Source organism: Neolamprologus brichardi, chromosome 17 (assembly GCF_056152115.1).
Source record: "Neolamprologus brichardi isolate AB-2024 chromosome 17, ASM5615211v1, whole genome shotgun sequence".
In the NCBI taxonomy this organism is placed as follows: Eukaryota; Metazoa; Chordata; class Actinopteri; order Cichliformes; family Cichlidae; genus Neolamprologus; species Neolamprologus brichardi.
The window spans coordinates 32924669-32948014 of record NC_142120.1 but is presented as its reverse complement, the minus strand read 5'-3'; the positions used below and the strand labels follow the sequence as shown (position 1 = coordinate 32948014).

At 40.9% G+C, this 23346-nt stretch overlaps 1 protein-coding gene across 4 annotated transcripts in view; it reads right to left on the bottom strand.

The window, feature by feature from the left end:
* Window positions 1–1975: 1975 nt before the first annotated feature.
* Window positions 1976–23346, bottom strand: part of lepr (leptin receptor) — a 44253-nt gene continuing 22882 nt past the window's right edge. For all 4 annotated transcript variants that reach the window (XM_035915494.2, XM_087830290.1, XM_006808142.2 and 1 more), the window contains exons 3-21: window positions 23280–23332; window positions 20679–20906; window positions 19346–19463; window positions 18718–18893; window positions 16971–17119; window positions 15922–16063; window positions 14135–14295; window positions 13911–14010; window positions 13539–13638; window positions 12659–12867; window positions 12390–12544; window positions 11744–11897; window positions 11481–11563; window positions 8487–8697; window positions 6279–6473; window positions 6099–6182; window positions 5907–6000; window positions 5256–5331; window positions 1976–3962 (exon numbers count right to left, since the gene is read on the bottom strand). In XM_035915494.2, the coding sequence (XP_035771387.2) occupies window positions 3048–3962; window positions 5256–5331; window positions 5907–6000; window positions 6099–6182; window positions 6279–6473; window positions 8487–8697; window positions 11481–11563; window positions 11744–11897; window positions 12390–12544; window positions 12659–12867; window positions 13539–13638; window positions 13911–14010; window positions 14135–14295; window positions 15922–16063; window positions 16971–17119; window positions 18718–18893; window positions 19346–19463; window positions 20679–20906; window positions 23280–23332 (3403 nt within the window). In that variant the 3' untranslated portion in view covers window positions 1976–3047. The remainder of the gene's footprint in view (window positions 3963–5255; window positions 5332–5906; window positions 6001–6098; window positions 6183–6278; window positions 6474–8486; window positions 8698–11480; window positions 11564–11743; window positions 11898–12389; window positions 12545–12658; window positions 12868–13538; window positions 13639–13910; window positions 14011–14134; window positions 14296–15921; window positions 16064–16970; window positions 17120–18717; window positions 18894–19345; window positions 19464–20678; window positions 20907–23279; window positions 23333–23346) is intronic.

Genomic DNA, 23346 nt, shown 5'->3' with positions numbered 1-23346 from the left:
ACATAAACTGAAGACATCTGAGATGTTTTAGAAGAAAGTTTCATTTCCAGGGAGGTAAAGAAGCATCTGTGCAGGATAAGAACAAAACAAATGTTCTACATGTTATTTAAGAATACATATATTATCATCACAGCCCCTGTAAGCATGACTGTTTTAGAGGAAAAACACATTTTGAAAAAACACTTTATGCGTTCATCGGTTTAAACTTTGCGGCCATGACTCTGAACATACTAATTTCTGCCAGGAAAGTCCAACATCTCATGTGACCTTTAAAATGTGAGTTATTAAGCATAATCGTATTTTTCTACCAGAGTCCACTTTACCCCATTTTCCACTAATGAGCAAAATCTTGATGCCAAGAACGAGATTACATACTCCTACTTTATTTAGTGTGGTGTGAGTTCAAAGACTTAATCAGCTTGTGAAATCTTCTTTCTATACAGTCTAAATCAAACTTTAGTTATGATCACAAAGCATTTCTGTTCTAAAATCCGTTTTTCATACAATTTATTACAGTAAGGGTTTCTTGGTGGGCAGTCAGTCACCTTTTTGAACGCTTAGATGTGTGGTTAATGTGTCACAGCTGAGAGATCAGCAGGTCACCACAGAACGTTCACATATGCAGCACTTTCCCTTCAGGCCTTTTTGTCTCACACCCCCTTTGTAAAGCAGCTGGTTTGCAGATCATGAAGCAGATACTGAGGTCCAATGCTGGGGGGCTTCTGGGGAATCTGGGTCATCTGGCTAGACATAGCATCACTCTGGTAGTTTGTATTTGACTTCAGATCGGTTTGATCACAAGTGGGATGTAGTTTTTTGAAGCCCTGCAGTAGCTTCAGATCAGCGAATAGAACAATGAGCAAACTTCTAAATAACCATATATGATGCATAATCATATCCACAGTTTCTCTGCTATCTGGTGGTTCTGTTACTCTATCATAATCTGACATGGCTTCAGTGCTTTCAAAAGCATCTCCTTGCCAAAGCTAGCAGCCATTCTCACCACCATGTCCTTCTTTGGGAAATACAAAAACTTAAAGGGCCTTTAAGGATACAACCTCCCTGACATCACTAAAGTAGCAGCCCGCTGGGCTCCTTCCACAGTGCTTCTCTGTCACCTTGTGGATGAAAGATGCAACTGCATTTACTCGATACTCCTTCTTGACAACCGATTCTTCATGAATTTGAGGACTCCTGCCTCAATCTTCAGGCTGTTTTCAGGCTTTTTGTCATCAGATTAATTATGGTGCACATTAGTGCAGTTTTTTGCACTTTTTTGCACTGTTTTTTTACAGGTTATTACATTTTATTTATTAGACGATCAGTCTGTGTTAACAGCTCCTGTGGTTTATAGAAAGGAGAGATCGACTTGTCTGTGTTGTGCAGAGGGAAAAACAAATGCATTTCAAGTGAGACTTTTTTGGTTTGTAACGTGATGACTAAATACAATTTATTTTTAAATGAATCAGGTAATCATGTTGGACAATAAAAACCCTCTGTATGGCTTATATATTTTGAATATGAGAAAGGTATTGAATGAATTGATCAGCAAATACTGTCCTTCATTAAAAAATTTGAATACTGTGTATTCATTTCCCATTTTTGTCTTGAAACGATCAGACACCTAGTAATAACTTCAAATTGTGTATATGAGGGCATACAGCAATCAGGCTGGAGAAGTAACATGACTATGCAGACAGACCCTTTTTCACAGCTAAAATATTAACAAAAGTTATCACATTTAATTTATGAAATTTACTGTGTGTGGTAGTTACCTATATATTTGACTGAAGTGACACACAAACTTTAGCCTGGTGAAATTTTAATGTATTTACTGGTTCCAGCCACAAGGTGGCAGACTATTACTGCAGTTCAGTGTTAGCGTGTTGCGTATTGATAAGAAAAGTTTATTTTTGGATCTGTATTTCCATGCAGTGTGAACATTACAACAGTCCCTGTGATACAAAAAACACACTTACAATAAATACTTTATTTCACCATGAAAAATAGACAACATTCTCGATTTAGAACAACAATTTCTGTCAATCATATTTTTATATTTTCATTACTTTTCAATTTAAACATCCTCAGGATTCTCCTTCTTTAATCTTTTTCATTTTCTTACAGAATAAAGAAGCTGTCCAGTTAAGTTGCCAAGCAAAACTATAGCACAAAAATAGACGCCACGTTTCTCACATACTGGAACAAACTCTTAAACACATTAAAGCACAAAGTGCAAAAAGGCTTGATGGTTTGATGGCTGAGATAGTCCATGCAGATGTTGATACAAAAGCTGCACTGCAGTACATGAAGTGTCCAAAAGCGTTGCCTGCAGTAATTCACCACCTTCAGCTGTTCTCATTTAGTCACACCAATAGCTTTGAAGCAACATCCAAGCATTACTTTTACTTTACACTCAAATGTGTGCCAAGAAAGCTGAAAATATGCAGATGATGAGCCTTTTTTCTCTCTTGCTTCCTTGTTTTTTTTTTTCCATTCTCTGTGAACCTCTTTAATCTTTCTGTGAATGTAGCAAAAAGGAATCAGTAGTGAGAATGAAAAGAACGGTTTTCTGTAATATGGCGAGTGCAAACGTAGGCACAAAGAGCACCCTTTGATTCTGAGCATGTATGGTATGACCACCTGTGCGTAATCGGTTGTACGCCTATTGTAAGACCTCTTTTTTTCCTTTCTTCTCAAAGACCGGTATGCTGCTTGCGCAGCCTTCCCTGTAGCTCTTCTCTTTTTTAACATCAGCCACAGATACGGCACAGTTGCAGTATGGCACAGTAAAATCTGGGTTTTAATGCCCAACAAAGAAAGAAAGAAATGCCTTCTCCTGAGGCTTGTGCCCTCCTGATGTGTTTTCCAACAGCACACAATAGCAGCATTGATGAACATCAACTTGCAATCATACATAAATTGAGGTAATTCTTTTTTTTTTTTTACTTTTTCTGGCCTCACACCTCGCGATGCCCAAAGGAACAGATGCAAATCAGCTTTGGCAAATGCTGATGCGTGACATTATGGATTTAATGGTGCACACGTTAATCACAGCTGGGTTCAAGTTGTGTGTGTTGCACTGTGCACGTAGCAGTTCTGAACTGAGGCAGGTATGGCATGGCGAAGCCACACGTCGACGGTGACGGCAGGATCCCGGGCTCGCTCGGGTTGTCTTGACCGAGCAAAGGATGCAACTCCACAGAACAGTGCCCTCTGTTCAAAGTGGTACTTTTAAGCAGCTCCACTTTGGCGTCTTCGTCTTCACTCTGCTCGTCGTCTTTCTCACTCTCCTCATCCTCTGCTGGGTAGTCCATTCCTAGATAATACAAGTCCTTCTCCCGTCTCACGTCATGCTCGTCTTCTGATGTTTGAGAAAGCTCCTCCACAGAGTTGTTCGAGCAGGAGCGCCTCGGGTCATCCATCTCCAAACCACGACAGCTTTCCAGCTCCCAGAGGCCGCCGGGAAAAGATCCCGAAATGTCAGAGTTGTTGGCAGAGAAATTTCCCTCATCGCTGGAGCTGTTACCACTACCATTCTTGTAGGGCAGATGAATGGGGGGCTCCTGGTCCTGACTGGGATTGGAGACCAGAACAGCGGTGTAGATGACTGAAGACTGCCCAGAGTTGTCGGTGCTACCTGGATGTTGGTCCACTGAGGGATCAGCTGGCTGCAGATCATCTGCTCTTGGCCTTGAAGTAGTTAACATATCCAGAACAGCTGAAGAAGGACCCTCAACAGGGAGAGTCTCATTCTCCATGAACTGATCGACATTCAGGTCAAACCCAGGAGAATGGGAGCCAGCTAAGGCATCTGCAGGGTCTGGAAGTGGGTTTTGGATCAGGGCCGTAGTCAGAACTTTGTCCACTATAATGACCTGGGAGATGTTCTCAGAGGGCATGAGCAGCGGCCAGACCGGCAGACCTTCCTGAGGTCGAAACAGATAGTCAAAGGTGTCCACCTGGAGAAAGTTTCAGAGCTGATGAATAATGAAGCGACTAAATGTATATTTTCTTGCTGTACTGATCCATGAAGGTAGCAGTGCAAACCGCTCACAAGCATTAATAGCCTACAGATGGCGACAAACATACATGACAAACATGTTGTCCACAAACTCATCATGCTTCTGCCTCTTTATTTATCAAGATAGACAGGAGCTACTGAAGAACTTGCATGGTGAGTGTTTTTAAATCGATTCATCTCAGTGTCATGTGATGACAAGAAACATGCAATCAGAACTTTATCCAAAGGAATAGAGCATATAGAGCATTTTCTACCTGAATTTTTGATGGGAACATCAAGATCACTCTCAAGTGTTTTCATTAAATATGAAGCAGCTAGTTAGCTTAGCATAAAACGAATCTTGGTGCTGCTGCTGGTATTTTGTTGTTTTTAGTTTGTGCCATCTCATCTTTTTTTTTTTATTTCCTTCATTTCCTTCCTCTTTCTCTTTGTTATTATGATCGTTTTCAAGTTTCCTGTCCTCATTATCAGTGTTTTGTGTCTTTTGACTACTGCCTGTTTACTTTGATGGTTTCCTGTCTCATATGTCTCCTTTTGCATTTACTTCCTGTCTTTGTTTTTGTCTCCTTTGCAATTTTCTGCCACACCTTCATTAGTTCTGCTTGTATCTCGTCCCTGCCTGTGTCTGATCACAAATCACCTCTGCATGTGTGTGTACATATAGTCCTGTCTTCCCCTTTGTTGCCTCACTTTTGCCAGTTTTTGTCACGTTTGCCACCCTCCCCATCCTACTGTTCACCTAGCTGTTTCCTTGTGCCTCTGCAGAGTGATTTTCTCGATTAACCTCCGACCTTTGTGCGGCACTTTTTTGAATAATTCTTTTTCCACTAAAATATCTCTGGTCTCTTTTTAATTGACACAAAATCTAAAGTTAAAAACAATCACTTGTAGTTGTAATTGTTACACTTGTAAAACACTTGTAATTTAACAAAAGGTATATGTGAGGTTCCACTTGTTCTTTAAGAAAATAAGATCATGTTAATAAGCGACCGTGTTGGCAGGTAACAGCATCTGTCAGACTGTTTCTCCGACTTACACTAAGCTACCTCAGTCATTTTCCAGCATACAGATAGAGAATTTTGATCAGTGTTTCAATTTTTATTTAAAAACCGTGCAAATTAGCTTTTTTCACATGATGTTGTTCTTTAGGCCTAGTATGACCTAGATGTTAATATTTTACGGTTAGTAAACGGATGAGTCAACAATGACATTCACAGTGTACATTTCATACCTTTTTGAAGTCTATTCCTTTAGCCCATGAACACTTCCTTGGGTTGGGAACATCCTTCCATACAAACTTTTTCATCCTGGAAGTGTAGCAGATATTCATGTTAGACATTTGATGCCTAAACGCTCCTTTTCCCTTCCTCTCTCGGCTCTAATTTTTCCACCTTTTATCCGCCAACATCAAGCGTAATTACACCCTGGTGACCTGTTAAATGTCACACCACTAATTTTTCATGGTCAGTGTCTCTGTGCCCTTAATTAGACTGCACCATAGAAATTACTATCATATATCATTTCTTACAAGTGTCTGTTCGGATAAAAAAAACAAAAACTAACCGTGTATATTCAGGGTTAGTTTTACAAGATCAAACGGTGAACCCTAGAATTATCATGTTCTGGCTGTGTACCTCCACAAACCAGGCAAGCTACAGTTTACAGTACATCCAGGCCTGTCCAGACAAATGTAAATTACTAATTGACGACTTTTGATTGGTGAGCGCTAAAGATTAGTGTCACAGTCTCTCCTGTTCCTGAGTCACAGCACTAAAAAATGGCCAGAGAGGGTTTTTTTGCAAAAAGTCTGAATGTTTTATCGCTTTACCCTCTTACACATTTGTGTCAGTTTGTAAATACATATTTCTGGACTAGCTCTTACTGGTTTTGGGAGAGAACCAGGGTGACAAACAGGATGATGAAAAGAAAGGAGATGATCATCAGCATCATGTAGGCCTCAGGATCTCCTCTGGTGGCTGTAACACACATCAGAGCTTTAACTGCTAGAACAACAAGAGGCCTTTTGTCATCCTTTAGTGCTGCAGATGACACAACCCGTGCGCAGTGAGCATACCTAAAGTGTAAATTGGCTCCCCTTCTCCCTCAGCAAACACAGGGTACAAGAAAAAGCCGTACTCCTCTGAGGCAAAAAAATCACCTGATGGGATAAATGCAAATTGTTACAGCTTAGTTTAACTTAACATAACCAGACTGTGAAATAACAGTGTAACTAACAAAGAAGAGAATGTACTACCTCTCAGATAGACGGGGTAATCAGTGTACCGCAGTCTGGCCCACGTCTCTGCTTTTGGCCCAGAGTCCTGCTGCTTGTGTGGCAACCACTCGACCACCATGAACAGAGGCACCAAGCTGTTCTCCAACAGGCTCCATGACAGTGATACACATGTGCTGTTGATAAGCAACACGTGGAATGAACGCACGCAGCGGCCTGCAGTGCAGAAAGAAACAACTGAATTCATCCAGGGTCAGATGACCTCGACGTTCACAGTGGCTTTTCTTTGCTTTTCTTTTCTCTCATCTGTCAACATCGAAGGCTGAATAACGCTCACTGAGCTTCAGCGACCAGCTTAAGGAGCATTCAGGACAGTGATGCTAGCACGTGCACGTGTGTAATCATGACTATTTATTTAAAGTTGCTGCTGACAGGAGCACGAATGTGCACTAATCTCACTACACATTAAACGTTAAAAGAAAAAAAGACTCTTGCAAACAGCTGTGAAAAACTGAGCCAAAGCAATTTTAGTTACCCCCAGAATCTGAATCTGAATATTTGAATTTGAATATTTTACAGACATTTTTTAATGATAGAAGAAAGTGAAACAGCATAACTGACAGAAAAGCGTCGCTTAATTTCAAAGTGGTCGATGGGTCATTTAATTGTTCCTGCAGGGAAACGTATTTACAACGCTTTCAAAAATCAGCCACCAAAAAAAGAAGAAAAACAACAAATAAAATTCATTTCACGTCCAATTACACCAAACATACAAACTCACAGCAAACTAAAATTAGATGTATGTTTTTTCAGCAAAGACCAATCCAATTAAGCGCCTTTCCACCTTTTGGAAAAGTGTTTTGTGGAATAATCTCAGAGCTGAAATGTGGGAACCACCGATCTTCCTTTTTTGCTGTGTGCAAATTTAAGTCGTCCTAACCTACACGACTTGACTTTTTAATTGCTAGAGAATTTTCGACAGTTCTTATTCAGTGTGAGATTTGTTATGCCACCTTGATTATGCTGCTGTAACTCACTGCAACCAGAATAAAGTGAAAGCGCTTTTAAATTTAAAGAATTTTCCCGGTAAAACCTGTTTAATTAAAGTTTGTAGGCAGGAAAAAAATGGCGTGGAAATACAAATGCATATCCACTTGATGCTTGTTAGTCCTTTTACTCTGTGTGGAACTCCACCAAAGGAGATTTCTAAGTCAGGTCCTCAATGATTTACCACAAATTTGCTGTGTTCTCGTCTTCAGGTTGCTGCTAATAAAACTCTTCTCTAATAATCAAATCATGAAAACAGTCCAGCTTTGTGGACAATTAATTTATTCTGACAGTTATTCTCTGAATCATGATTAAAGGAAGAGAAAAATGTTACACAAACACACACACACACACACATTAGACATCAGACTTGTTTCCCATTACTCTTAGCACTCACTGCACTAGAACTAATGGATGTTGGGCATCTATCACGGCTCTTATGAGCTCCCAGAGATAATTATTTTAGATGTAGTCTTAAACTAAATGGATGGTTTTAACCTCTGCTTTAAGCATTTCAAGCATGTGTTATGAGGCTGGGGAAGAAGCACACTGGCAAATAAACACATATAGAAACATGAGTTCATCTTGGGCTTGTCAAAATCTCAACATACAAGCCTTGATGATTATTAAAGCGCTGACAAAAATGATGTTTCCAGTAAGTATTTTGCCATGAATGGACACCGCTGACCACCTTGTTCTTTTCTTTCCCGTAAATCTGCACCCGTGTCTGTGCACGTTTGAGTGTCCATAAATCTGTAAGAACTGATGAAAGGTTCATGGACTGTTTGTTAAGAATCTTGCCCTTGCTTTTGTGAGCCTGTACATTTTTCCGTGTTCAAGAACACTTTTGATCTCAGCTAAGGTTTATATTTTCAGAGGAATGTGAAGCCTGAGATTGTTAAAACTGCCTGTCTCTTGATGAAATCCTGGATTGATTTAAAGATATTATATCAATATATGGCTTATATGGTTTATTTTATTCTTTATCTAAAACTTGACAGCCTCCAGCATGATCACACTGAGCTTCTTTTGGAATACTAATATAATAAGGAGGATGAGGGATATTATTGATTGATTGATTAAGAACAGCCTCAGGCTAGAGTGACAAGAACATCGCCTAATAGAATAAATTCACTGAGTGTGTGACTGGTCACACGTCCTGTTATATTCCCACTCACTCACCTTTAGGCTGTCTCTCCAGTGTCATGTTTATGTTGTCTGTGGAGGTCCCCAAACTATTGTAGGCTTCCACAGTCACAGTCTGGAGCTCCTGGTTCCAGTCGAAGCTGTAGGAGGACGTCAGCTCGATCTCCCTCAGCACAGATCCGTTTGAGGATTGATGCTGGACTTTAAATCCATCCACACAATAGGAATTCCCAGAAGGTGGGAAATTCTACAAAACAAATTGAGAACATTTAAACAATTTTCATTTCAAATATTGTATAACACGACAAAACTGCAAAGGCGAAGGCAGATTTGAACTGAAGCCTTTTATTAAATAACCAAAGAAACACATTGGTCCTCTCTTTGTATCCGGACACGTGGCAGCACTTCTGCTATCATTTTGTTTGTATTTAACAAAATAAAAATGCAGACATACAGTGGGGCAAAAAAGTATTTAGTCAGCCACCGATTGTGCAAGTTCCCCCACTTAAAATGATGACAGAGGTCAGTAATTTGCACCAGAGGTACACTTCAACTGTGAGAGACAGAATGTGAAAAAAAAATCCATGAATTCACATGGTAGGATTTGTAAAGAATTTATTTGTAAATCAGGGTGGAAAATAAGTATTTGGTCACCTCAAACAAGGAAAATCCCTGGCTCTCACAGACCTGTAACGTCTTCTGTAAGAAGCTTTTCTGTCCCCCACTCGTTACCTGTATGAATGGCACCTGTTTGACCTCATCATCTGTATAAAAGACACCTGTCCACAGCCTCAACCAGTCAGACTCCAAACTCCGCCATGGCCAAGACCAAAGAGCTTTCGAAGGACACCAGGAAAAGAATTGTAGACCTGCACCAGACTGGGAAGAGTGAATCTACAATAGGCAAGCAGCTTGGTGTGAAAAAATCAACTGTGGGAGCAATCATCAGAAAATGGAAGACATACAAGACCACTGATAATCTCCCTCGATCTGGGGCTCCACGCAAGATCTCATCCCGTGGGGTCAAAATGATCATGAGAACGGTGAGCAAAGATCCCAGAACCACACGGGGGGAACTGGTGAATGACCTGCAGAGAGCTGGGACCAAAGTAACAAAGGTCACCATCAGTAACACACTACAACGGCAGGGAATCAAATCCCGCAGTGCCAGACGTGTTCCGCTGCTGAAGCCAGTGCATGTCCAGGCCCGTCTGAAGTTTGCCAGAGAGCACATGGATGATACAGCAGAGGATTGGGAGAATGTCATGTGGTCAGATGAAACCAAAGTAGAACTTTTTGGTATAAACTCAACTCGTCGTGTTTGGAGGAAGAAGAATACTGAGTTGCATCCCAAGAACACCATACCTACTGTGAAGCATGGGGGTGGAAACATCATGCTATGGGGCTGTTTTTCTGCCAAGGGGACAGGACGACTGATCCGTGTTAAGGACAGAATGAATGGGGCCAAGTGTCGATTTTGAGCCAAAACCTCCCTCCATCAGTGAGAACTTTGAAGATGAAACGAGGCTGGGTCTTCCAACATGACAATGATCCAAAACACACCGCCCGGGCAACAAAGGAGTGGCTCCGTAAGAAGCATTTGAAAGTCCTGGAGTGGCCTAGCCAGTCTCCAGACCTCAACCCCATAGAAAATCTGTGGCGGGAGTTGAAAGTCCGTGTTGCTCGGCGACAGCCCCAAAACATCACTGCTCTTGAGAAGATCTGCATGGAGGAATGGGCCAAAATACCAGCTACTGTGTGTGCAAACCTGGTAAAGACCTATAGTAAACGTTTGACCTCTGTTATTGCCAACAAAGGTTATGTTACAAAGTATTGAGTTGTATTTTTGTTATTGACCAAATACTTATTTTCCACCCTGATTTACGAATAAATTCTTTACAAATCCTACCATGTGAATTCATGGATTTTTTTTTCACATTCTGTCTCTCACAGTTGAAGTGTACCTCTGGTGCAAATTACTGACCTCTGTCATCATTTTAAGTGGGGGAACTTGCACAATCGGTGGCTGACTAAATACTTTTTTGCCCCACTGTAGTTGTTTTTGACTATCTCACTGAACTAACAGAGCCAATCTCAGCACGCTTGTACTCTCTGCTCATATTGCCTTCATATGAAATCATTTTTGGCTTTTTAAAGAACTTATTTTAACATTGACCTCAACAGCAAACAAATCCTCCCGAACAGAAAAAGTAACTTCAAGCGCCAGATTGTATTATATTTCTTCACGTCAATATAATATGGGCGATCGTGGCTCAAGAGTTGGGAGTTCGCCTTGTAATTGGAAGGTTGCCGGTTCGAGCCCAGTCTTGGTCGTTGTGTCCTTGGGCAAGACACTTCACCCGTTGCCTACTGGTGGTAGTAGGTCCAGTGTCCGGCAGCCTCGCCTCTGTCAGTGCGCCCCAGGGTGGCTGTGGCTACAATGTAGCTTCCCATCACCAGTGTGTGAATGGGTGAATGACTGGTTGTGTGAAGCGCTTTGGGGTCCTTAGGGACTAGAAAAGCGCTATATAAATACAGGCCATATATATTAAATTTGACTTTTGTCTGACCGCAGAACAGTTTCCACTTTGCCTCAATGCAGACAGCAACATTTCTGGGTCATGTTCATATGGCTTCTTCCTCATTATTGGATACTGATACCCAAAGACCACAGGCATCCAATAAGTGATTATCACCCTTGTCAATCAGGCACAGAGATTTCTCCCGATACTCTGAATCTTTTGATAATATTATGTACTGTAGATGATGAGATATTCAAGTTCTCGCAATTTAAATATAGTCTTAATAAATAACCTAATAGGGAATAGTGTGTGGTTTATTGAAGTGTTTTCTTATAGCATTTGATCAAATAGTAAGCTTCACCCCACAGAGGAATAAAAAGTATCAGGTTTAGCCACAGAGAAAATACTTGTTTAGCGTCTTTTTGTGTTTTTAGAGGGACCTGCAGACAAGAAGAATATCACTGCACCTAACTCTTAATAAAAAAGCTGAATACTGTAATGTATGTACCTCAAACAGCAGCGTGATGTTAGACTGGTTTCCGTGTGGATCATCTTGACGGATTCTCCAGAAATCAGGGCCATGTTCAGGAGCTGAGGAGATCAATTAGCAAACATTACATCGCAGCCTTTACTTTTGTATTTCTCTGCTAGGAGATGGCATTTGTGTGCACCATGTCCATTAGAGTAGAAATCACATGGTCAGAAGCGACTAGAAACATTCGTATCAGAAGTCAAGGCTGTCACCGCTGCTGTTTTGATAACATGTTTTACCTCTGCTGTTTTGCGGAGTGGAGTAGACAGACTCGCTCCAGTCGCTCCAGTAGCCGGTGCCGTTGGTGTGCTTGCAGCGCACTTGAACCACGTATACGCGACACATATCTGGCACGGCAACCTCTGCCCACAGAACCCGCACAGGATCCTGAAGCTGCAGACATTTTTGGAGCTCATTAAAGAAACAACATGCATTCCTAATGGAAAATGTTCGCTCTGCGCAGTACACATCTGCTCACTCTGTCTAGCCTCCTTCTTTTATGAAAAGACAGAAAATGATTTCTTTATATTTTTGGTATTTTGAGCAAATTTTGAGATGAGAACATAAATGAGAGCGTTTGTCCAATTGCCAGGAGAATTTTTCAATCAGAGGACTGCAGTTTGATCTCATAAGAGACACACAAGCTGAGGTTATATCAGAGCATCCTGTATCATTTAAAGAAATATTTCATTTGGCATATTTTATTCTGGGTGTTTCGCAGGAAGCTAACAGTAGTAGAGTTCTGACAATCATCCAGTATCATATCATTATAGAAATATCATTCATTCCAAACTTTAGAGGCTTTTTTGAATAATTGATTTGTGAACCCACCACACCAAGCATTCAGTCACAGCGTGTGGTTGCTAAACTGTGCGATAAGCTCACCTTCCACTTTGGCTGGGGGCTCACGGTGGATGGCGAGTAGTACTGAAACTGAAACTGGAGACCATCGACTGGCAAAGGCGGAGCCTGCCAAGTCACCTCCAGGACCCCACTGCTGTGGCTCACTGCCTTCACATTAGCGGGTGCATGAGGCTTCACTGCAGGAACGACAGAAGTTCGGTTTCTTTGTGGTAAACCTGGAGTAACGGTGCTGCTGAAGAACATCTAATAAGCCTGGAGCTCTTTAATTAAAATGAATCCTTCTTTCTCACCGTGATCTACAGGTGACAGGTAGACCGGTTTGGACCTGATGGGACCCAGTTGCGATGGCAACTCCAGCCAGAGTTTATAGCAGTTCATCCTCAGAGGGTGGATGGTGCAGGTTTTCTGCCTGCCCTCCATGCAGGCAGGACTCATCTCCCCCAGATTCTCACCCGCTCTCTCCCTCTCCTCCATCTCGTCACATGGCAGGTCAGCCCACCTGACATTAAAAACAAAAAGAAACAGATGAAGTCGTGTTCTTTTTTTGTCTCCACATGAGCTGATTTGCCTGTGCTTCTACTGTTCTTGCACATCATAACGAATGTCTCTCCAGGACCAGTAATGCACCAATGTGATGTCATAGATTTGTTACTTCAAGGAAAAAAAAAAAGATTAAAATATTAAACACAATTTTACCAAGACTAAAGAACTGGTGACAACTAGAATTGTTTTGCTCAGACTTCAACTATCTGATCTGAAATATGAAATAAGATGTTCTCGTCATCTTTAAACTTACATCTGCAGTACATCAGTCAGTAACAACGAGCTTGCATAATCGTGTCAGGCCACACTGGTTTTAAAGAGAAGAGACTTACTATTGTAGTCTATTGTATTGTATAATACTAACGACTCACACACTGTTGAAATAAACTTCCTGATATTGCTTCTCTAGTGCTAAACACACAGGTCGAGGGTGTGTTCAGTGAACCTGGTGTCCTGGTACACTGTGTGTGTGTGTGTGTGTGTGTGTGTGTGTGTGTGTGTGTGTGTGTGTGTGTGTATAGTAACTTCCAGCTTTTCATCACACAAACCTTTTTGTGAACAATGCAACATCTTTTAAGAAACATAAACACTCCAGAAATATCAACTGGATTGGAAAAGGTGTTTTACTTGGATTGAAATCTGAGCTTATCCGGCTGTTTGTGAGTCCAACTGCAGTCCATGGCGTCAATGTCCCCGTTGGTTACACACTTTATATCAATGTCAGCTCCTGAAACACACAAAGAAAAACAAATTTAATTTGGGTGACAGTCACAAACACATCACCTGAGCTAGCCCCTGCACACTGAGGTTATTCTGGTTCACGCTGTTGTGCTTTCACATGTCGCCGCTCTGCTTCCTGTCTTTGTCAAATGAACACTGAAGGGACATGGATTTCAAGCAACTTTAAAACATCAGAAACTGACTTTCGCTATAAAAATAGCGAAGAGAAATACGTTGGATAACACTTAGACTTGTTTTTACTGGTCCAACAAAGCTCACCTTCCACAAAGATCTGGCTGTAAGGGATGCTCCACTCTTCGGTACACCTCAGGAGGTCATACATTTGATTCTCTGAAGGATGCAATGTGATCTTGCTCACCTGGTTTGGGTCAACAAAAATATTTACTGTACTGAAGGCTGTACGCCTTTAAAAATAGGTCCATAGAAATGTTCCGAGCATCACAAAAACCTCTGCAGGGAGAGGGTTTTTTTGTACTTCTTACCCACTGGTTGACTGGGTGGTACAGGGTGGGTGGAGGCAGCGGTTGGAAGTTGAGCTTCCACACGGCCATGCTGGCATTCATTCTGTGGTCGTTGAATACACAGTATACTGTTACGTTCTCCCCGGGTCTAGCCACCACTTTCTTGGGGATGTAGCTCACCGCTGCACGCAGGAAAGAAAAAAAAAACCAAAACGTCATTTTATGTTACGTTTACTGCCTCAAAGAAGAAATCTCGTTTTTAACTTTTTATACTTTGAAAAGCCTTTTACAAAAGACACAAAGCCAAATGGATGTCACTCAGATGACAAAAACAAAGACTCAAACAAATCAAACACATGACTCATTCTCATTCACCCACAGTTGCCACGTAGGCCTTTACAAAAGAAAAAAAGACAAACCTTTCTATGGAATTATGAAAACTTTGTCAAAGTTTGCCATTAAAAGAACGAGCAGGGAGTTATCCTGTCACACAGCCACCTGAAACTTCTGTGAGGAGCACTGACTCACTCAAAACGTAACTTTTGTGAATGCTTCAGCAGAACGTCTGCGGCGTGTTTTCTGTTCTGGCATCGTTTTAGCCAGAAGTTTCTGAGTCACCCTTCATGCCAAGACACCTCACATCATCTCACTTACTGCTGTTTTACAAGGACGACTGTGTGGTTCGTTTTAGCGGGATTACTCAGAGCTGCTGAGTCTCACAAACTTTTAACCCCATGACACACACTACTGTGCCACTGACACACAGTACACGGGCAGTCTTTGGGTAACAGAATCTATTATCTAGGAAAAACATCACAAATATGTCTGCTGTGACAATACAACAAGACGCCGTCACTTGTGCTGTGTAAAGCTTTTGGAATCAATTAGCCCAAGCTTAGTATGAGTCACTGATCAGCTGACATGAACAAGGTTTCTGATTTTAGTTCATGCAAACAATTGTTATGTCTCAGTTCTTGCTCTTGTTTTTCAACTTTCAGTTTCATAATTCATATTACTGTAGAGTCTTTACCTACAACATACAGCACCTTGATGCAACTGTTGTTGTGATTTGAGTTGAATAACTTAAAAAAATGTTTTGCATGCACTAATACAGACAGTGCTTGACAGATTTATTAGACCAACACTCAGTGTTTTTACCAAAGCAATCCCGTGTTAACAGCACTTGTATTTACCTAAATCAATATTTTTTATGTTGAAATATAATTATTGTTGCTGTCCAAAAACTGTAAAGTGCACTATTAATTTTATTTGATTAGGATATCTGATATGTTCAGTTTGTTACTAATAAATTAAAACTTAATTTTTAGTTTTTCTTGTTTTTGTTACAGGTGATCAAATAAAAATACTATACAGTAAATAATCCCTTTTATGAGCTCTTAATGCTGATCATTAACCTGGAGAATGACCTCTGATGAAACACTCATATGAGTTTTTCAGTGACTCAGTCTAATGACCTTGGATTGGACATAATTGCGCTCAGTGCTTGACCCTATCTGAATGAGCCTCTCAGAGAAATGTGAGTTGACCCACAGACACCAGGACAGGTTTAAAATGTTAGGCTCACTGCAAAAAAAGATAATTTTATACTTATATTATCCTTTACTCCCTGATAAATCTTACTTACTAACTTCTTACACTTCCTTCTTATATGTTCTTATATGAGATGGAGTACCGGATCAACTGATGAATAGAGTGGCTATATGTGATTTTCAAACAATTCTAGAGAGATAAGAAGCTGGTCCCATGGATCATCTCCTAAGGTTCTGCTGTGAGGAAGCAGCTCTTACTATCCAGGCGGATGTGGTGAGGTTCACTCCATTCACTCCACAGTGGAGGCTCTTCCGGGCCGGAGCAGCGGACCTGAACGGTGTAGTTTAGTTTGGGCTTCAGATCCAAAGACACTCTGGGCTCTCCAGGCGCAGACACCACCTGGAGACAGATAAGGAATACTGAAGAACATGCACACATGTACCCACAGACTGCTGGGTGTTGTCCACTCGGAGTGATGACTAAGTCAAATCCATCGTCACAGCATGGCTGCTGCTTTTGTTTAGAGTCCTCTTAACTGGAACTGGAACTGGAACTGGACTGTTTCTACATGCAGCAGCTGATTATTATCGTTAAGAAGCATGATGCATTTGATGAAGAATCTATTTTAATTGTGAAATGAAGCAGGGAAAAAAAAACATGCCTAAGAGTACACTGATGTTACTCAAGCAGATTGTGAAATCTTAGCTTGGCAGAGTGCCCAAAGCAGAGAGGGAAAGTCATTACATGACCGTGGCTCAAGAGTTGGGAGTTCGCCTTGTAATCGGAAGGTTTCTGGTTTGAGCCCCAGCTTGGACAGTCTCGGTCGTTGTGTCCTTGGGCAAGACACTTCACCCGTTGCCTACTGGTGGTGGTCAGAGGGCCCGGTGGCGCCAGTGTCCGGCAGCCTCGCCTCTGTCAGTGCGCCCCAGGGTGGCTGTGGCTACAATGTAGCTTGCCATCACCAGTGTGTGAATGTGTGGATGACAGGTTGTGTAAAGCGCTTTGGGGTCCTTAGGGACTAGAAAAGCGCTATACAAATACAGGCCATTTTATTTTTACCATTTATATGTGATTTATAACAATCACTATGAATCAAGAAATTATTTTAAAGCCAATATGATCCAAACACTCAGTAGATTAACCTGGGGGACTTGTGGTGAACAACCAGGCTTCAAATATTAGCTGACATTTTACATGCAAAGGTATGAAGAAAAAAAAACAGGAAATCCTGTTAATTGACGGCAAATTCTTAGTAGAACTCTCCACCTCTTATATAATCTTCTAAGTATAAATAGTTAGTATTTACCTGCGAGGCCGGGTGAGTGGTGCCAGAGGAGTATCGGACTTCATATCTCAGTGGACCAGCGTCAAAGTCGGCCGGGTCATCCCAGAGCACGATCAGCTCTCCCTCGATGGTCTGAGTGTGTGACAGGTTGCCTGGAGGACTCGGTTTCTCTGGAGAAAAAGATTACAGCAACGTGAGCTTCACAACACCATCAATATACAGCACATCTGACAAATTACCCACATTCATAAAACTACTCTGCAGTGCTGTCAGAGTGCATCATCACAGGTCATCACCAGACAACCCGATTTAGCTCATGGCCCATAAAAAGAAAACAAGGCCAAAAGCCTCCTTCTGGTACTGTTTGTTATTTACTGTCACTCTGACAGTATGCCACTAGAGCCATGCAAATCTAATGATGGCTCCAATTCTGAATTATTAAAATTAAATAAATGAAGCTGAATGCAATTTACTTTCTCAACCAGGCATAAAAGGCAAGTTCACTTTACACTTTAGTCTAACAGTAAAATGTCATCAAAGCATGCTGCTAATAATCTATAAATCACATAACGTACACTACTGTACAAAAAGCTGCTTGTTTCAGGCGGGTTTCTCAGCGGCGTGGACCCAGACAAACATCAGACAGGTGGAGCAGGCCTGATAACAAAGCCCCGTTTCACATGTTCAACTATGACACAAACAACCTGAGATAATTAAGTCTCATAAAACCACAAAAATGCCCACGGGGCGAGAAGAGATCAATAAACATTATGAGTAACAGCCAAATCGTTCTGCTCCCACACTACTCCGCCATTAGGAACATGAAGTGCTTCTACTCCTCATCACAAAGTCTAATTTGCACATGTACCTAAATCAAGATCAGGAAACAGTTACGCCCTCCCTAATATGACAACAACTGCAGCACCATTGCTTAATGACAGTTCACACAGTGCAGGTAACAGGAAATAGCCTCGAGTGCCAGTTCCTGGTGCTTCTTATAACTCAGTTGAGTCTGAATAAACTGAATCCACAAAGTGTTTTCTTTTTCCAAGAATACAGAGAAAACACAAAAAGGCAACAGCCACTTTAGCCATTTACATGATGCAAACAATATATAACACATTGTAAATACATATACGCCGAATGGAGAGCCTCAAACCTAGAGTTTTGGCTGAGAAAATGTAAAATCGACACCTCATTAAGGGGGCTCTATTTGTACAAGACATGAATAATACAAGTTTGGTTTCAAGATCACTGAAGTTCAATTAAATGAACCAAAGGGATAAGACTGCAGCGGTGCAGTGAAAAGACAGCAAAAGCCTGACTGTTACTACTCGGTTTCTTTTCTGCTCCGTGCTGTTTCATCTAAGCGGTCTGGTTGAACAAACTCAGCATGCAAAGTGCTTGTCTGTTACTGCGGAGATCTCACGGCTGCACACACACGCTTTTAGCTGTATTCCGGTCACGGTGCAGCTATAGAAAGGTCTTTCTCCTTATCTGTCCATCATGTAGACATAGACTAAATGTATTCTTAGGACCTTTCATGTGTGGGAAAAAAAGAAGACTGTTTGGGAACTTGCTTCTTTGATTGGTAATCGTAATACACTTAAAACAGTGTGGTCACACATATAAAACACCAGAAAAATGACCAAATACCTGAATGTCACCATCTTACAAGGTAAACTTATTAGCTAAAATTATTACTATTACTATTATTACTTTAATTATTACTTTAATGACTCCCCGCTATGAATCATGCCTTTCTCACCAGGTCGGGCAGGAACTCTGAGCAGAACTGGTGGAGCCACGGCATCAGAAATGCTGACAGTTACCATGGCGACAAAGCTTGTTGTTGGGTCAAGAGTGAGTGAGCACATGAAGGAATCCTGCGCCTCACAAACAACGGGATTTTCAGATGCGGGATAGTCACCATCTTGCTGAAATCTGTAAACAGACGGTAAAACAGTTCAGTCAGAAGGTTCTGGCATTTCTTGGTATAGATTATCATGTTTCAGTTTGGTGCATTTTAGTGACATTTCACTATTCAATTCACTGTTGTGTTATATCTTTTGTTACATTTTCTTATATCTTTGTTGACTTGGAGAAAAAGTACTTTAAGTGCTCAAAAAATCTCAAAACAGCTAATAAATCAGACTTGAGGGGGAAACCATTGAGTAAAATTCTCAAGTGCTTGTTAGGTCAGTGCTAACCTAATTGCATTAGCCTACCACAGTACAAGCCTGGAGCCAGTGAGATAAACACTTAACCCCCCAGTGAGCAGTTGAGACATCGCCAATCAGACTAAAACACACAAAGGCACACACAATCACTCATTCACACACTCTCAACAGGCAAAACGCACATGAAGCCATTAACGAGAGCCGCTTCACACTCACAACTGCCGCCGTAAGCTGACTGCCATAAGACTGTCGGACGGCTGACCACGAGACCGAAGATCGCAGATTAAATTTCGCCAGTTTCCATCAATTCTGCAGAGGACGTCCAAACAGGTGCCTGAAAAGAAATTACATTTGCATGTTAGGAGACTGTTGGCAGACCTCCAAATGAAGGCTTCTAAGAAAACAGCCTGGTTTAATATTCTTAGAAGAAGCTTGAGACTGAGTGGCAGTCTGGGGAGAGGCTTCCTCCAGCCTGGTCAAAAGGAACAAACCCTCTCTAGCACTGAAATCCTTCGCTGCATGAACAACCTTGGGCTCTTTGCTCAAGTAAAAGTTCTGAAATACAGTTAGCTTTTATGTCACAATCAGAAATAGAACAGAACATCAAATCTATTTACTGCACGTACATGCTTTACATATATAGGCAAATGATCGGTTTTATCAGTTTTCCATCATTGTGGGAAACGTCTGGCTGCTGAAAGCAGTGGAAAAACATGAATGAAAGAAGCATAAGTGCGTGCTGTTTGTGTCTGTAAATAAAATGCACCCAATTCTTAATTTTCGACACCTACATTGCACTTCATGCTACATCAATCCATTAAAACAACACGCTCTTCTTATCATACACAGTTGTTTTTCTGTTTTTTTTACCAGTGTAAATAAGGGTTCGTTTTGGGAGTGTATATCCTGCCCAAGGACACTTTGACAGGTGCCAGGGATCAAACCACCTACCTGATCTCGTCTAGCTCCTGTGTTTTACAGAAGGTGAATCACTCCTGATTGTTAGGCATCATAAAGAATCTGGAGATTTAAAATTCACATAAAGCTGGAAGCACTTACACAACACAGCACCTCAGCGCAAATAAACAAATTCTCTGCACCATTCCCCGTGTACTTTCAGATCCATACAACACAGAGAGGGGATTTTATAATTATGACTCCTATGTGCTGAGTATTTTTTCTCCTTGCAAAAAAAAAAGAATAAAAACACACAAAATCCTAGTGAGATAAACCTTATGAACACTGACTCATCAGCCAAGTGGGAGCAACATAAGTACACAATAGTTTTTCATCAGATGTTAATTTCTGCATCTATACAAAATTTAAAAAAAATACACTTTTTAGAGGTTTTGCAAAAACCTGACGACCATAATTTAGATTTCAGTATGTCAACGTACAGAATGATCTCATTCACGTTTTGAGCAGACCCGTTTGGACCTGGCCGTGATTCAGTGATCACACAGATGAGTATCTACACACAACACTGACAGACACTTTGTATTAAGGCCTGATGTATGTGTTATGAAACATGTTGGCGCTAAACTCTTACCGCCAGAGGATCGGGGATGATGTGAATCAATTCTCGAGCTCTTAAAAGTGCAGCCGGGACTGTGTGGGAGATTTGATTGGGAGAGGTTTGCTTCTGGTGAATTTGCGCTGCCTCCCTCCACACCAAGGTGGGCTGAAGGTGACTCACAGCACAGCTCATCTTGCCACGGGAGGTCCACGGCACCTGAACGCAGAGAGGCTCCATCCTCGGGCTTCAAACTCTGAGCACCTGCTCACAGGGAGGCAATAAAATTAAGTGGGGATGACACACGAGTAGATTTTTAACAAGAGCTTTACTGTGTATTACAATTTTTACTTTTTTTTTTAAATTCAAAGGCAAAATATGTTTTATTTTATATCTCATTAAAGTGACAGCTTACTTAAGGTCAAAGCTATCTGGAACATTTGCTTCTTTTGACTGTTTCTGTTCCCTAAAATGTTGTGCAATAGCAACGGCTCTTCCATGGAAGTTGGATGCTGAACATCTGCTGAATGTGATGACAGTCTGTGTTTGTGTCTCAGGGACAAAGGCAAAAGGAGAGAGAAGCAAGAAGCCTTTCTTAGAAAGAAAGAGTAAGCGTAATGCGATAAATAAGGATTTACTCAAAACTGACATAAGCAGAAATTACGAGCAATAATTAAAAATAATAGCGCCTCAGATAAGACTCAAGTAAGTCTGCTAAAGACAATTCTGTTTACTGATAAATATGAGCGACAGATTTTATTTCTTTTGATTTGTGTGCTACTTGTACTCGTGTATATGAAAAGCACTGTATACATAAATAATTCTTCCACACTTCTTGCTTAGCCATTCTTCACACGTATTAATTTGATGCATGCAGTTTTTATGAACAGTATTCCCTCTGTAGGCTAGCAATTTACAGAAGCTAAACTAGCATATATAAGACTTATCTAAACAAAAAAGAGAGAGGTCAAGGGAAGTTTTAGGATAATCAAAGCACTAACAAGCCGCTAAAGCTAACATATTTAGCATGTTTTTTTCAGTTTTACTTTTTAGCATCTTGAACCGTATATAGCATTAATAAGGATGTCGGATGAAACGTTTCAATGTCTGTGTCTGAAACCACATAAAACCAATGGAGACATTGGTAACTGTGTGTATTAAGTAAGCACATTGTAGTCTTGTCTATAATTGGAATCATTACAGATTACATAAAGATAAAATTGGACCTCTGTGTAAGAGGCTATATAACCAACTCTGCCATTCATGTGAGCATCCCAGACATTATGTCTCTACAGAAAATTAATTACATTTAGATTTAAAGAGGACATGAAATGCTACATATATAAAGGCTAATTTACACCATTGAGCCCTGCTCTCAAAAACTGACAAACATTACGGCTAACAGGTGGATTTTCCCGTCTGAGTGTAGCTAGCCAAACAACAGATCAGTGTTGCCAACTCCTCAGTAAGGAAAATCGCTATTGGCTGTCCTAAAAGTTGCTATAAGTCGCTAAATGATGTCATCGCCTAATTTGCATAATTGGTCATGCTAATGTAACTGTAACCTACCTTGTTGAAGAGAGAAATAACAACGTGGAACGAGACATAAAGTGAGTAAAGCATGTCTTAAATGCATTTAGAATTTATTTAGAACTACAAATTAAACTTCTTTTAGCAATTATTGTTTTTTAATGTCACAATTCCTACCGTGCTCCTTTATCCGGGCTTGGACCGGCAAAAGTGACCCGAAATAGGCACTCTGGTAGAGTTACTTTGTGTGTGTGTTTATATGTAGTTTTAAACCGATCTGCAAAACAGCATAACAGTAAAAGAAGAATTGACTGCGTTACAGTTAGTGCGGGAGCGGCGGCTTTGCTCGTGCTCGTTTCATTTGCAGTTTGGACGCATAGGTGTCTTAAGAGCAACCCGCACTTTCACGTCAAAAAGTCGTCATAAATAAGTCTCCAATAACACCAGAAAAAGTCGTCAGATTTGTCGCTAGTCGCTTTTTAGAAAAAAAGTCGCTAAGGGGGTCTGAAAACTCGCTAAATATAGCGACAAAGTCGCTAAGCTGGCAACACTGCAACAGATAGCCACTTATTGCTAAAGAGACAGATAGTGAAGTGGACAGTATATCCTCCGTTTCTTAACATAAAACTCATTGTTGCAGCCCAAATGTTATCCCCTCAGACTGATTTTTTATTTTAGTGTCCTTATTTTCATCTGTTTTATCGATTCTGTCACTAGTTACCTAACATAAGCTAATGTAAGTCTATTAGCTGCAACCAACCAACCAACCACATTGCCTCACATTCGTAATGAGAGAAGATGGCGTTAAATCAATCTCTTACTGATGTGGATGTGCATCTTAAGTTGAAACACATCCACGGGTGGTGTACAAATTTAGTGTGCGAGATTGATAAAAGACACGTGGTGACGTGTGTGTCTTTGAAGTGTTTGGAGCATATCATTTCCCTAAAATAAACACTTTCTTAAATTAATCTTTCAGTAAACTAAAAAAAGGAAACTTTTTCTGTTCTACGCACACCACACGTGAGAAGCACTGTTTATTTAAAGGAGAAAAACTCTTTGCAGGCTAGAAGAGGTTAAGCTGGAGGTGCTGGAGGTGGAACTCACCGTAGGAGACCAGGAACACAGACACAAGGCCTGCCAGCATTACAGACTGAACCCTGTAGGGAAACAA